General features: G+C 42.4%; 1 protein-coding gene across 5 annotated transcripts in view; it reads left to right on the forward strand.

Moving 5' to 3' along the window:
• Positions 1-2,182: 2,182 nt before the first annotated feature.
• Positions 2,183-15,751, forward strand: part of FAR1 (fatty acyl-CoA reductase 1) — a 33,549-nt gene continuing 19,980 nt past the window's right edge. Inside the window, exons 1-3 of one of the 5 annotated variants that reach the window (XM_056491911.1) lie at positions 4,197-4,517; positions 11,127-11,287; positions 12,784-12,978. In XM_056491911.1, coding sequence (XP_056347886.1) covers positions 12,790-12,978 — 189 coding nt within the window. In that variant the 5' untranslated portion in view covers positions 4,197-4,517; positions 11,127-11,287; positions 12,784-12,789. Of the gene's footprint in view, positions 2,290-4,196; positions 4,518-8,249; positions 8,732-11,126; positions 11,288-12,783; positions 12,979-15,751 lie in introns of those variants that run through there. The other 4 variants (XM_056491912.1, XM_056491910.1, XM_056491914.1 and 1 more) reach the window with 4 other exon arrangements.

Below are 15,751 nucleotides of genomic sequence, written 5' to 3' on the forward strand. Positions count from 1 at the left end.
TGTGTGAGACGTGTGTCTTTGTGTGTCTGTGTGATGTGTGATATATGTGTGTCTGTGTGTGATGTGTGATATGTGTGTGTCTGTGTGCCTGTATAATATGTATATGTGTCAGTGTCTGTGTGTGATGTGTGTGAGACGTGTCTTTGTGTGTCTGTCTGATGTGTGATACGTGTGTCTGTGTGTGATGTGTGATATGTGTGTGTCTGTGTGCCTGTGTAATATGTGTGTGTGTCAGTGTGTGTCACTGTCTCTGTGTGTCTGTGTGTCTGCGTGTCTGTGTCAGTCTGTTAGTCAGTGTCTCTGTGTGTGTGTGAGATGTGTATGTGTGTCTGTGTCTGTGTCAGTGTCTGTGTGATGTGTGTGATTGTGCGTGTCTGTGTGTAATATGTCAGTATCTGTGTGTCTGTGTGTTGAATATGTGTGTCTCTGTGTGTCTCTGTGTGTCTCTGTGTGTCTGTGTGTGATGTGTGTCTGTGTGATGTGTGTGATTGTGTGTGTCTGTGTGTAATATGTCAGTATCTGTGTGTCTGTGTGTCTGTGTCTGCGTAACGTGTGTGTGTGTCTGTGTGTCTGTGTGTGTATTATCTGTGTGTGAGTGTCTGTTGGCCTGTGTCTGTGTGTGATGTGTGTCTGTCTGTCAGTGGCTGTCAGTGTCTCAGTGTGTCTGTTTGTGTGTGTAATGTGTGTGTGTGACAGTGTCTGTCTGTGTGATGTGTGTGATGTGTGTGTGTAATATGTGTCTGTGTCTGTGTGTATCTGTGTCTCTGTGTGTTATGTGGATCAGTGTCCGTGTGTCTGTCTGTGTGTGATGTGTGTGTGTAATATGTTCGTGTCAGTGTCTGTCCGTGTCTCTGTGTCTGTGTCCGTCGGTCTGTCAGTGTCCGTGTCTCTGTGTGTCTATCAGTGTCTGTCCATGTCTCTGTGTGTTGTCAGTGTCTGTCCGTGTCTCTGTGTCTGTGTCCGTCGGTCTGTCAGTGTCCGTGTCTCTGTGTGTTATCAGTGTCTGTCCGTGTCTCTGTGTCTGTGTCCGTCGGTCTGTCAGTGTCAGTGTCCGTGTCTCTGTGTGTTATCAGTGTCTGTCCGTGTCTCTGTGTCTGTGTCCGTCGGTCTGTCAGTGTCCGTGTCTCTGTGTGTCTGTCAGTGTCCGTGTCTCTGTGTGTTATCAGTGTCTGTCCGTGTCTCTGTGTGTCTATCAGTGTCTGTCCGTGTCTCTGTGTCTGTGTCCGTCGGTCTGTCAGTGTCCGTGTCTCTGTGTGTCTGTCAGTGTCTGTCCGTGTCTCTGTGTCTGTGTCCGTCGGTCTGTCAGTGTCCGTGTCCGTGTCTCTGTGTGTCTATCAGTGTCTGTCCGTGTCTCTGTGTGTCTGTGTCCGTCGGTCTGTCAGTGTCAGTGTCCGTGTCTCTGTGTGTTATCAGTGTCTGTCCGTGTCTCTGTGTCTGTGTCCGTCGGTCTGTCAGTGTCTGTCTCCGTCAGTCTGTCAGTGTCAGTGTCCGTGTCTCTGTGTGTCTATCAGTGTCTGTCCGTGTCTCTGTGTGTTATCAGTGTCTGTCCGTGTCTCTGTGTCTGTGTCCGTCGGTCTGTCAGTGTCCGTGTCCGTGTCTCTGTGTGTCTGTCAGTGTCTGTCCGTGTCTCTGTGTGTCTGTGTCCGTCGGTCTGTCAGTGTCCGTGTCCGTGTCTCTGTGTGTTATCAGTGTCAGTGTCCGTGTCTCTGTGTGTCTGTCCGTGTCTCCGTGTCTGTGTCCGTGTCTGTCAGTGTCAGTGTCCGTGTCTCTGTGTGTTATCAGTGTCTGTCCGTGTCTCTGTGTCCGTGTCTCTGTGTGTCTGTCAGTGTCTGTCCGTGTCTGTGTGTCCGTGTCCGTGTCTCTGTGTGTTATCAGTGTCTGTCCGTGTCTGTGTGTCCGTGTCCGTGTCTCTGTGTGTCTGTCAGTGTCTGTCCGTGTCTGTGTGTCCGTGTCCGTGTCTCTGTGTGTTATCAGTGTCTGTCCGTGTCTGTGTGTCCGTGTCCGTGTCTCTGTGTCCGTGTGCGCGGGGGCAGCACGGGGCTCCCCGCGCGCCGCCGGCGGGGGGGGCGCAGGGGGGCGTGGCCTCCTCCCGCCCGCCAATCCGCGCCGCCCCCGTGCCGCGAGCGGCGGCGCGGGCGGCCAATGGGCGCGCGGGGAGCGCGCGCGCGGCGGCCAACGGGAGCGGCCGTGCGGGGCCGAGCGGTGCGGGACCCTCGGGCGGCGAGCGGCGAGCGCCGGGCGGGCACAGCGGGGCCGGGCACCGCCGGGGCCGGGCGCGGCCCGCACCAGGTACCGCCGGGCACGGGGGCCTCGGGGAGGGGAGCGTGGAGGGCCGGGCCGGCGGAGCGCGGCGGCCGCCGTCGATGCTCAGCGGAGCGGGGAGCGTGGGCGAGGCCGGGAGCAGGGCCCGGGCCCGGGTACCGGCATCGCTCCCTCCCGCCGGGCGCCGGGCGGGCCTGCGGCGGCCCCGGCCCTGCGCTCGGAGCGGGCTGGCGGGGAGGGAAGGCCACGGGCTCTGCGGCGCTCCGGGCAGCGGGCGTGTGGGGAGAGCCGGGCTGGGCCGCGCCCGCAGCCCCCGGGTCCGTGCTGGGAGCGCTCCGTCAGCAGCGGGAGAGCCTTCCCTCCTTTCCTCCTTCCCTCCTTTCCTCCCTTCCTCCCTTCCTCCTTTTCTCCTTTCCTCCCTCCCTCCGCTGTGCCCCGGGGACAGGCTCGCGGGTCCGCCAAAACACTTCCCCGCTGAAGTTCAAAGCGTGGCCGCTTGCAGGGATACAGTGGTAGGTAGCGAGCTTGTAATCGAAACCAGCTTGAGTCCCATGAAAATAGGAACCTTTAATTTCATTTAACCTACTTCAAGGCTTTAGCAACTGAAACTTTTTTTTTTTTTTTTTTTTTTTAATGTTTTAATAACTCTTCCGGTAATAATTAAGAAGTGGAGCATGTAGGAGTTTTAGTATCTGTGACATCCATCTGTACTGCAGCAGGCTAGAATTTCTTGATCCCCGACTTCCCCAGTTTGTGTGTCGTGTCTGTGCTTCTTAACTGCAATACCATTATTTCAGCAATTTGGAAATTTTGTGCTAGGTATAGGGTAAATTTCTGGGCTCATCACCTTTCAGTTTCTCTACCCTGTTTTCACCCTCCAGTCACATATAAATGCCTTAAAATCCAGCCATTTCCCCATCAAAAACCTATAGATAGATAGGAGAGGCTAATTTTTTGGGTTATGTTTTTATGTTTTTTTTTTTTTTACCTCTACTTGTTGCAGAACTATAAAGTAATCACAAATCTAGATCTCTAACTTTTTACTGCAAGTACTTGGCCTTTATTGCTGGACTGTAGGTATGGTGAAGCTTTACTAGATACAATTTTAACAATGAAAGCACATTGAGGGAGTTGTTCTAAATTAAGTGTGGCCGCAGGTTTTGGACATGATAAATTGTTTTCTTGCAGAATAACCCAGCCTAAGATGATTTTAGTCATCTATAGCAGCTGATACTTGTCGATAAAATTTAACATCGAAGCAAAACTGTAACCATCCATACCGCCTCCTGAAAGGTCAAACTCAATCTCTTTCTGACTGCTACAAAGTGAAGAGTTCTGTGTCATCGTCCTGTTCCTGCGTTCTAGCTCTTGGAGGAGCTCCCAGTTCCTCACAAGGATTGTTGTTTCCGGTGCTTGGAAGGGGATACACAAAAAAACTAAAATGCTTATACAGCCATTTGGGAGGTTTGAGTGCCTGAAAAGGTCCTGGGTATTGTTGAAGACATGAATTGTTGCAGTGACTGCAGGCTTGGTTGGCTTCTTCAGCCACAAATTGTATATTTGGTTTTTTCTCACAAAATATTCTGTGCTTGAGAACGTTCAGTGTAGTTTGCTTGTTACTTGTCTGCAGGAAGCAGAGCTGCTGAGTGGCAAGCTAAAAATTCTGAAAAGGAGCCAATATCAGCAAAAATTGTGCTTGGCTAGTTTGGTACTAGTGTGGAAGATTGCATTGTGTAAACTTTGGGTGACTGGCATGGTTAGCAGCATCGTGCACATCCCTGGTGTTTCTCCCTGTTGCTGATTCCAAGCCTTGCAGTAATCAATCTTCCAGCCCTGCTTTGCACAGTTTGGAAACTGAAACTCTAGTAACAAATCCTGAATAAACTAGGTATTACTGGTTTTTTGTTTTTCTTTTTTTTGTCTTCTGTCTCCAGCCCAGGAATTGTAGTGAGCCCCGAGTGTGGTGACAAAGGCTGTGCTTTGAGCAGATGTTGCTCTTGGTGTCCGTGTGTGCTCACTGCCTCACGCCGTTCCCTGCCGTTGTTCAGCCTGCTGTTTGTAAATTCGTCGAGCTCCTTGTGCAAGAGGTGTAATTGATAGATCCGAAGAAGACATTCATTAGCATAAATAGGAGTTAAGATTGGAGCTCTCGGCAGCCTGCACACCATCAGTATCGGCCCTCCTGCCGAGTAAATAGCTCTCCTCCTGAGCAGGAGCAGGAGGGGGAGGCTGCCAGCATCCTGTTTGGAAGACAGGTAGGCAATCTCTTGGTACAACTCGCTTTGAGTATCTGTTTGAGTCACTTTTAAAAATAAGAAAGTTGTGGGAAATGGGCTTTTGTTTCTTTGGCTGTAGTTTGTTCTACATGTATTGGAAGAAAGGAAAGGTAAACTAGTATGTTTGGTTTTTTCTTAAGAAGGTGGTTATGTTTCAAATACAGCTTGGTAGAGGAGTTGTCAGACAAATGAGTAACTTTTAGGTTTCAAAAGAGTTATTGTGAAATCCTGCAGGAACGTAGTAGAAGAGAAAATACCATTTTTAACTGTAAAAGATTTGGGAAAGTATGGAAGGAGTCTGGGAGTGTTGATTCCCAAGACTTCAAATTCATGTGTAATGTCTATTGTAAAATGTGATTCAAACCTTCTATGTAATTAAAAACATGAGAGGAATAAGAGCTGAGCTTATTGTTCTTGATTAAGTATTCCAGTTGTAATTGCTTTGTGAATAATAAGTTTGAACAAAATATAATAGCCTTGCAGTTTTTGGGTAGCTCTCCTTTTCTTGTCTGATCAATGTGAAAAAGGTGAATCTGGGTTTTAATTACCAAGATTTGTCTCTTATAGCTGAAACTTGACAAACTGATGAGCACTTGAAGGGGGTGGGTGAACACACAGCATTCAATTTACTCGATTTTTGGCTTTCCCCTCCCAGCAAAATGAGAGTATCACAGTAGGAACTGGAGCAATAATCCTGCTGCTGCTAAAGCTTTCCCTGGTGATAACCAGGGCTGGATATCAGCAGGCTCAGGAGGAGGCTGAAGTGATGCCTTTGGCCTGTTTTCCTAGGGCAGTGAATAACAATGGGGTGATGGAGAGTCAGAATTGAGTGGTGCTGCTCTGCTCATCGTGTTGTAGATGTGTCCTTCAGACAGGTTCTGTTCTCCTTTCAGGGGTTAATTCAAGAGCAATGATTTATGCAAAGTAAGAGCCATGATTTATGCAACTACCCTGATGAACAGTGAGGCTTTATCTTGTAATACTTTCATAACCAAAAGTGCAAGTGAGATTTCTAATGCTTATTTTCAATTAAATTAGATAAAATTATCTGAAACTCAGCTTTTATTCTACAAATCTTGAATCTGCCTGCCTTTTGATTTCCTAGAACTTGGTTAAAACCTCCCTGCATGTGTGTTAAGCGTATTTTCATGTGAACTGGAGGTGGAGTACAGTAAATGTTCTTATGTGGGATATGCTTTCCTGGAATAGCTTAATTTCTGACCTGATCCGTGCCTTTTGTGCAATTTTGAGAAATGAGTTTAACTGTACCAAAAGAGACTTTTTTTTTCCTTCAGTGTGCACTTGATGACTAAGCTCAAACAGTAACGATTTAGAAAAACGTCAACTTATAATGTAATTATAAAGGGACAGTAAAAACCTTCTACTTTGAATTCATTTTCAGAGGAGGAACTGTCTGTAAAGAAAACATAGTTACAGCAAAGCAAGGGACTTCCCTAGTGTGTACTTTGTGAACAGATTACTTACTGAGAGTAATTACAAAGTCATCTGGTGCAGAATCCCTCTGACGAGAAGCAGAAGTAAGTGGAAATTTGTGGTGAAACCAGAAGTTTGGCTGAAGTGAGGTGTGTGAGCACATGCTTAAGAAATATCTGTGTAACCACATGTATTGAAGAGCTCTGATGACAGAGTTCTGCTGAGATCAACTCAGCAGTGGCCCACACTGAAATCAGGTTCTGTTCCATAAGACTAAAGGATTAAAAGAGGGTAAGTACTCTGTGATTGTGAGCACAACCCTCACTTCAGAGTAGCTTATTTCACAAGGGTCTCTGGTGAAGTAGTTGGTGGGTTGGGCTGAATTCTGCTGATAAGTTGTTGGTGGCCATGGGTCCCAATTCACCATCTTCCCAAAGCAATTGAGTGAGTACTGTGCTTGGGTTTTGTCACTGTCATCTAAAAGAAAGTGACAGAACTACTTCCATATCTGGTGTCAATCAATATTTTTGTATTAATGTGCTGTAGTGCTGTTAAATAGATCACATGTACTAAGTCTCACCTAAATAATTTTAATAATGTTCCTTACCTTGAATGCCTGTGCTGCCAGAGGCAGTAATATATCCAGGAGGAATGGAGCTTGAGGAGCACACACTCTAGGGCAAGCTTTCAGTATCTAGCATATTTCACTGGTTAAGAATAGTGAGGAGAACTGTTTGAAAAGCAAGTCTACTTTATTTTTGTCCATAGAGCTATACACTCAGCCATGTAAACTTTGACCTAACTAGCTTGGTTACTCGAACTGGTATTGTGTTTCATTAGATAAATGATTTAAAGAGGACAAATCTTTTCATTGGTAGTTGGGAAGTTTCTTTATAGTCTTCAACTGGTTTGAAATGCCTTGTTATTTTTCAGAAATTCCCTTAATTCACTGAGTGTCAGACCCAAGTTTGCCATATTCTTTGCCATAGAGTTTTGGGTCTTCTGGTGGCATTTATCCATTATTTTGGCAGCAGCTGTATCTTGGGCCTGATCCTTCAGATTGATTTAGTTTTGTTGTATTTCTTGTGTAGAGAACTCAGTATTATCCTGAATCTATCCCCATTATTGGGTGCAAAGTGTGTAATGAGACACTTGAGGTCTGGCATATTACCAGGAGGGCCAAGCCAAAGACTGGCTAGCAGATGTTGGATTAGAAGGGCCCATTTTGACAATTCTTCAAAACTTACTTGTTCTAATTAGCTTCCAAGCCTGCCAGTGTGTTTTCCAGCTCCTGGAGGTGTGTTACAGGCTTACATCTAGTAAAGAAAATGCACTTGCAGAGAAGTCTAAACCATGGATGAGCCTGTCTTTCTGCTAGTTGAGGGAAGAATCCCAAGTTTTCCACGTGATTAGGAAGTTTAGAATAGGTGTGCTTTAAGGTTAACTTGCACCCAAAGCAGCTTACAGTCTCTACTCATCTTTGAAAGCAGTATCTTTCACAGATAAGGTTTCCCAATGGCTCTGACCTTGGACCACAAAGACAAACAGACTGTATCCTTTGGAGATATGCTGGCTAGGTATTGGCCACATAGGGTAGGTCACTGGCCCTTGTGGTGCTTGAAAATGTGGGCATTCTGCTGATAGCATTCATTGATTTACTCTTGTGGAACAAGGCACAGAGGAAATGAGACATGATGATACGATATGACATGACCCAGACTTGTCTTTCTGGCAGTAACCTTATTTGGATGAGTTAAATATTACTTCCTTTGTTGCCTGAGTCTTCCAATTTCTCCAGTTCCCAGAGATTTTTTTTTTTTTTTTTTTTTTTTTTTTTTTGGCTTGAAATGTGGCAATTGGAGCTCTATATGAAGGACTTCTGTAATGATTTTTGTCTGGTGTAGATGCACTGGGGTGTGTTTGTGGTGTTTAAACATACTTGGTGCACTCAGATTTGATGTCTGGGTAAATTGCATCTTCTGAATAAACATAAACAAAATGCTCCAACCACATTACTTTTTCTGCTTTCTACTCCTGCTAGTGCTGGGTTAAAGCTGTCAGAGGGAAAGGGGAAATTGATTTGTTGTGCAGTTGTTTTTGCAGAACTTTGTGGCTTGTTGCTGATGTTTGAGAGGTTGGGAAATGCACGTTTTCTATTTCCTGTGAGCGATAATCTTGATAGGATTGAATTTGGAGGGAGCATGCTGTTGACCTAATGTTTGTCAGTGATAAACTAGAAGACACAGCATTTAATCTCTGGCAAGGACACACATGCACATTCTCTAGTTGCTGGATTTAGCATTTAAACATTCAGTGGAGCTGCAGCAGGCTTTCCTGGCACTTGGAAAGCACATCTTTAAGCATCTTGATCTGTATTTGGAAAAATCTGGGAACTGATCATTTTCCTGTTAAAAACAGAATTGTCCTTGTTTTGAGAGTCAGAGCCCTCTGAAGCTGTGAGTTAAATATTGCTGCAGTAGCTCTGGAGGCAAACAGAGCTGCTGTTGTTTGCTCCATAATAGCACTTGCTCAGCCTTGGACACGAGAATTTTTTACAAGATGGGGAATGTTGGCTAGGATCCTGGAGTGTTGGTCTGGTGGTGGTTTTTCTTTTTTTTCCTGAAGTGCTTATGAACTCTTGATTTATCAGAGGACAGCACCCTTCACACAAGCATATCTACAAGGTGCCACTGTGGGCTTAGCCCTGAAGCTGTGGATTGAGAAGGATCCCTGCAGCAGTTGCTCTGTAGCAGCTTCATGTAAGATTCCTCTAGCAAAGGCTGTTTATACCATGGGTCATGTGGGAATTTTGATCATTTCTGTTCTAGAGCAAGAATTCTTTAATAAGAATTCTTCTTAATAAGAACTCTTATTAAGCCTTTCAGATTTCTTTATTCTAGACTGTATTAGCTCAGTAAGTGTCTATGATACAGGGTTTTAGATATTCCAGTGTGCATTAGACAATTTTGTGTTTGGTGGGAGTTCTCTGTGTTTGAAGTGGTGGCTGTTAACAGATGATTGGAAAACTGTGGATTGTGACAGTATGGATTTCTGGTTAACAGCTATTGTAAACATACAAGATGTACTCTAAAACAGATAGATAAAGTGATTGCTGACACTTAACAACCTTAAAATGTTTAATTGGGTTTTGCTGTGGTGTCTTGCAAGGTAGTTTTTTTTTGTTTTTTTTTTTTGTACCTGCACCAGCTTGTTATGTGTTAGAGACCAAACTAAATTTCTGATAGGAATTTCAGGTATTTCTTGATAGTTTTATTTAAAAACAGAATTATAAAATAGTTCCTCCAACCCTAACAATTCTGTGATTCTTCAGTAATTTGCTGCCACAAAGAACTTTAGAAAGTGATATATGATCCCTGTGAGGTAAGACCCTTGTGAGTTTGAGATGAGGAGTTGCCAGCAGTGCTATGCTAACTGGCATGTGGAGATGCATTCTTGGAGAAGGCAGGGAGAGATAGGTAGGTGGAGAATGGGAACATTCTTTCCTTTCCCTGTGCTTGAGATAACCTTTCTTTCTAAAAGAGCAAAGCATAGGTTGCTGGTTTCAGACTGATCATTCACACCAAGATTCCATACATGTTTTTTACCCTTTAAATCCAGTTTGGTGCTTTTAGGCACAATCCCTGTGTTTGTTGCTGTAATGTTGACAGCAATGTGTACTTCTGAAAAAGTCACCAATTATGTTTTCTAGCTGGAATCTTCCAGAGTGATGGAAGTAGAAGACAATCTCAGTGTGGAAAGTTGCTGTGAATAAGGTCTACCAAAGTTTGGTTGTTGGAGAACAGGGTAAAGAGAAATGGGATTGAGAGTTTCTTAAAGGAAACATTTCTCAATCCTTACAAAAAAAAAAAACATTAGCCTGCAAGCATGTAAGTGTTGCTGCCTCCCAAGTGTGAATGTGAGTATTTATGGATGTTCCTGGTTTTTTAATTGAACCCATTTCATCATTATGGTTCTTCATAGCTCTGGATGTTGATATTTTGTAGGTCTGGTATTCTCATTTCAGCCTCTTACACAAAGGAATATGAACAGAAATGACTGAGGCAGGAAAGTTCTATCTATTTTATGTTTTCTTTATACCATATGAGCCTAAATATTGTTGGATTTTGCAGTCACTTAAAAAGCTGGATTACAGCAACCCAGGTATTTCCACTGGCAGCATAACTTTTCATGGCTTTAGGTTTCAGAAGCAGATGTGGGACCATAGCCATGTACTGGGTGTTGTCCAAGGTTCCTGCGTGGATGTGGCCAAAGACTCTCCCCATGTGAGCAGGTTTGCAGGCTGATGTTGTGGCATTGTGTCAGAAGCAAGATTAAATCCTTCTTTTAAGAAGGACAGGTGATTAGACACTCCTATAGAATCTCAAGGTGTAAAAAGTAGAAATTATGGCTAGTTAGGTAAATTAGTAAGAAGGTTGTGTGGGAGCCATGGTAAAACTGAATCTTAGTGACAGAATTGCTGTAGTAATGGTTGCATGAGTTTTTGCCTTCCTCTTTGAGGGAACTGAAATCCTGTCCTGTATGTGGGAGCATGCAGATCTTTAGGAGGAAGTGGAATTGAATGGTGTACACAAAGACCAGAAAAACAAAAATTATACCTGAAGAGCATTAATTGTGTCTTTGAGCCATGGTAAAGACAACAGGCCCATATCTTAATTGAATAGGGGAAAATGACTCATAAGCATGCTGTGTCTTGCATTCCATGCTTTATGGCAGGAGGTGTGCTTTCAAATTTGCTTTAGAGTCTCTTAACTGTGTGGTGAAAGTGGTTTAATGTAAATAGCTTTTCCTCTTGACCTTCAAAGAAGCAATTCTGGATGATGTACTGTGGTCAGTGGAAACAGCAGTGTTTGTTCTGCTGTAAACTTGCTGCTATATTCTACTGTCAGTTGTTAGATGCTTCACTTCTCAAAGAAGGGAGTCCAAATAAGGATTTGGAGTATCTGATGTAGCACTTGGTACCCAGACTTGTGAAACCAGGACTTGTGCAGGTAACAACTCATTTCTAGCAAGTAATCATTTGGAATTTGTTCAGAGACTGTTGAGATATGAGCACATGAAAAACAAGGCACAATTGCTTTGATATGGTGGGTAGCTGACAAATAGGTGTTTCAAAAATATTTATTTACTTTTCAGGCAAAAAGGACAAATTAGCTGTTCACTCTTCACATACATTCTGTGCATTCCCTGTATGTCCCTGCTGGCAGTATCTTGCTGTCTCTAAAGAACTGGATGTATTTAGAAGCTGCACCTTTATTCTTGGGTGGTAGGTGAAGAAAGGATCTCACCCTGTTAAGGTATTCAGTGTTGTAATCCTTATTTGCCTAAGAAACATTCCATCTATGTTTAAAGATTCTCAATTTTTTTTGTTTTATTTTTTGTTTGGTTTTTTTTTTTTTTTTTTTTTTTTTTTTGTTGGTTTTTTTAATGGAATCTACCCCTGAGATGAGCTCAGCTGGTCAGAGCATGATGCTGATAACACCAAGGCTGTGGGGTCAGTCCCATTATGGGCCATTCACTTGAGAGCTGGATGATGCTTGTGGGTCATTTCCAGCTCAGGACGTTCTGTGACTCTCTTTTGGGAGTGTTCTGGTTGTAGCAGCTTGCTTGGAACTGCCATAGAGGACTATAATTAGACATTCACTACATCAGCTCCAGGTTTTTATGAGTCTGATCAGAAACATTGATAAAATGTGGTGGAAGTGTAGCCATAATGCCAAATTGTTATCTAGTGAAAGTAAGGGTCACAGTAAAGGTTAGAGGTCATGTTTATTAACTATTATGTATGGTACAGTGAGTGCTACAGCACTATCAGTTAACAAGTAAAAAGCAGAAAAATAGAGCTCTATTTCACTTGTTACAAGGTTTTTTAAAGCTAAATAGTCTAATTAAAATGAACATTTATATTTATACTTTTGATTTAGTGGTACTTTTTATCTAATTAAAAAATACTACTTAAAACTAAGAAGAAGGAAGAATAAACTGAAACTTCTACCCCCAAAACTTCTATCTTTTCTAATGCCTATTGCTATATTTTAAAACCCTTTACTATGTGATATTACACACTTCTATTTAAACTATACATTTGTGATTCTATTACTCAAATTTGGAAGCCTTCTCTAAGGCTTTAAGTCAAAAGTAGTGTTCCTCTGAGTATTAGTGCCTGACAGCACAGAAAATTTAAATTTGTAGGCTTTAGGGTTTCAACATGGTCACAGTAAAGTTGTTCCTATATCTGACTTTAAAGAATGGCAGCTCTGGATGGTGATGGAGTCCTAAAGATCCTAAAGGTCATGTTCTCACTTTATTGTGAGACATACCATGTTTGTCCTTGGAAAGAATTTCAGTTTCTCTTAGCAAGAATGACATCATTTCTGAGAGGTTGATGAAGGGAGGGGAAAGAATCATGATTCTCAAGGTTAACTTACTAACTGGAGCAAAACCTAAAAGACTTTCTAGCTTTGTGTTGAATTTGAGTAATAATCCCTTACCCTTCATTTTATTAGGAGGTGGATTTGTGGCTAATTCAGTCTTAGTTTGTTGAGAATTTTAACAACTTTGTTGTTTGGTTTTTTCCCTCCCAAATGACTTAATGGATGAAGAAGTTGGAAAACTCTTGTCTGTGGATCTGTATGGGTTTTTGTAATCAATGTAAAACCATCAGATCTCATTCCAAACAACTAACTCAGCCTTCTCTCTGGTTTAGTTTCATTGGTAGGTAATAATTCAATCTTCTGAAAATCTGAACTCTCTAAGTTCTTTAACATACTTCTTGTTTTTATCTTTTGTAAAGGTCACAATGGTTTCCATTCCTGAATACTATGAAGGAAAAAACATCCTCCTGACAGGAGCTACAGGCTTTGTGGGAAAGGTGCTTTTGGAAAAGCTGCTCAGATCCTGTCCTAAAGTGAAAGCAGTGTATGTGCTGGTAAGAAAAAAAGCAAGGCAGACAGCTGAAGCACGAATAGAAGAAATTACCAGCTGTAAGGTACGTGTCATGCACTCACAACTTTCATTTTTGTCCTTCATTATGATGCTCCCATTTCATTTTGAGAACAGCTTCAGTTTGTCTATAGCAAAATGTTGTTAAATTTTTTTTTTGTTCTAACAGAAATACAAAATCTAAGACCTGGTAGTGCTTCTCTAGCTACTTCAAGCTGTTAGTCTCTAGCAAAGCCAGTAGTAGAAAATTATCCTGTATTTAATTCAGGAGGAGGGTGTTCAGCTGTAATGCAGAAATGAGAAGTAAAAATCTGTGTTAGAGCTTGTTAAGAGGGTATAAAATCAAGTACAAGAGGTAGTGGACTGGGAGTTGTAAGATGGATTGAGACTTTTAAGATCTCAAGCAAGTCACCTTTTCACCTTGTGCCTTCTGTTTTTTTCTGGAATGTGGTACTGGATAGCAGTAAATAAGAATGTGTCATCTCAGCAGGAACTTGCATTTGTAAGTGGAACAGAAATGTTTGGCTTAGAAGATTGTTACAGATTTCTGTTGGTCAGCCTGTGAGAACTGGAAAGGCACTGAAGGTCTGTGCTGTGGAATTATCAAAGTGGCTCTCTAAATGATTTTCTGTGCATGCTGGGTCAAATACTTTGCCCCTGAGGAGATTCATTGCCTTGAAATTCTGGTGAGCTAGGCTGGGCATTGTTACTAAGTGTAAAATCATCCATCTCTGTTTCCCATCTTTCTCCTTAGAGAGTATCCTGTTCATGAAGGGAAGGATGAACAGGATGAGGAGAGATTTCTAGCATGAGCTTTGCTAAAGCAGAGTTTGTTATTTCTATCCAGGCCTTTTTCTTATGAAACACAAGTGTCAGCAGTTAAATTTTTTCATTGAGATGCAATGTAGTTTGTACAAAGTGTGTTCTTAAAAGGTGCTAAAGGGGAATCAATAAGGAACTATGAATACACATTGGGGTGAGCTGTTTAAAGTAAGGCAGTGGATTTCTATGACAAGCTGGGATTGTAGCAGATATGAGGGTGACTGTTCCCTAGTTAATTATTTTCTATAACCAGTCAAAACTGTAGCTCATTTTTCAAAAGCATCTCCTGCAGTCTTGTGCAATGTCATAAAACACAACAAAATGAGTTGTGGGGTTCTAGCTTAAAATTCAGTTGCAAGTTCTCCCTACATAAAACCCCAGAGGGTTTGTGCAGATTTGTCACTGCCCTGAAACAAGGAAAAGGAAAAATGTCTCAATCCACTTTTTGTATACACTATTACCCAAAGAGAAGTGGGGAGTATTTGGGCAGAGAGAGAAGTTGCACTAGTGTGGACTGACTTAAACTTTGCTGTAAGGCTCAGTGTGGCTTTTAGGAAACCTGTTGTAAAAAACTTTTAAATTTGAGTCAAAGTCTACTTGTAGTCTGTTCCAGCTCCTGTTGAGATAAAAATCTGATGTGATTTGAGTCTTGGTGAGCACTTATTGCTGCAGCAGGTTCTGCTTGAGGCAGGAACAGGCAGGGGTAGGGTTGCTCATCTATGCAGAGATGTAGAATAGGGCCAGATGTTTGTTGTGGCTTCATCAAATGATTAGACAAAATTGTAAGTCCATTGTTTAAATGGCTTTAATGTCATCAAGATTCTTCCAAAGGTCTATGAAGATTTTAATAGGATCTATTATCTTAAGCTGTCCAGTTGCAAGGGCACTGCCAGTAATTGTTCACAATTTAAATGGACTCATTAAGTGTTCTACAGATGCTTGAATGCTCTGTTTCCTGAAGAGTTTGAAATCTAAATGAGTGAATGTGGTAATAAAAAAATGTGATAGATATCTATCACATTTCAGATTTCTAGTTCCTCTGCTGATTTGCCATATGTATTACATGCAGTCTAGGTATTCTTTCTTCTTAGTATTGGTGTCAGTGCTAGTGAGAGGTTTGTAGTGCATGCCTGTGGATGTGAAAAAGGGAATAACAGATGTGATGGATGTATGAAAAATGGGCTCTCTAAGAGCTCATCCATGGTACTGCTTTTCTGTTACAATGCAATATCACACATCAGTATGGTTAACAGGCAGTTGCTTCAGCTCCCTGGAGGAAAGTGCTATCATTTCACCAAAAGCAAAGCAGGCTTATTTTCCAAAATCACTCAAAGTTTCTGCCCTGAGGTAAGAACTGTTTGCTGTAACCATAAGAGTTGCAGAGGCTTTAAATGCTGTTTTGGCAGCTTTGTCCTATAAAGTGAAGCTTCATGTTTGCAAAGTCCAGTCAGTGCCTCAAAGTGGAGATGTCCCATGTTCTCACTGCAGAATTAGCACTGCTGCTTCAGGTGGCCACACAGTGAGCTGCATCAGCTCATGTTTGGGCTGAAAAAACATCTCTAAAAAAAAGCTGGACCTGCAGCTGCTCACACAGCTCTAAGGCTTCTTATTCTTGCCAATGGCAGAGAAGCAACAGAAATAAAGAAATTAGGAGAAGGACCAGTCTTTGTGGTAGAAATATAAACTTCTATTGCCTGAAGTATTGTGAAACTACACCTTTAGGTGACTTAATTTATAGTTTAAAATTAATTTAGGTCATTCTGTAAAGAAATGTCTTTTGACCATTTGTATTTGGTATAACTGCATGCTTGGGGGGTAAGAAGGTACTGCTGTGATTGTAATACAATATAATTGACTGGTGTTGAAGCACTTGCAAGATATTGGCCCCCAGTAAAGAAGGGTCTGCTCTTCTGCAACTTTCAAGGGTGTTTTATTCCCTCAGTACCATGTGTCTCAGGAAAACTTGCATACTAATGAGTGTAAATAAGGTGAGGCAA

Source organism: Oenanthe melanoleuca, chromosome 5 (genome assembly GCF_029582105.1).
Source record: "Oenanthe melanoleuca isolate GR-GAL-2019-014 chromosome 5, OMel1.0, whole genome shotgun sequence".
NCBI classification, from domain to species: Eukaryota; Metazoa; Chordata; class Aves; order Passeriformes; family Muscicapidae; genus Oenanthe; species Oenanthe melanoleuca.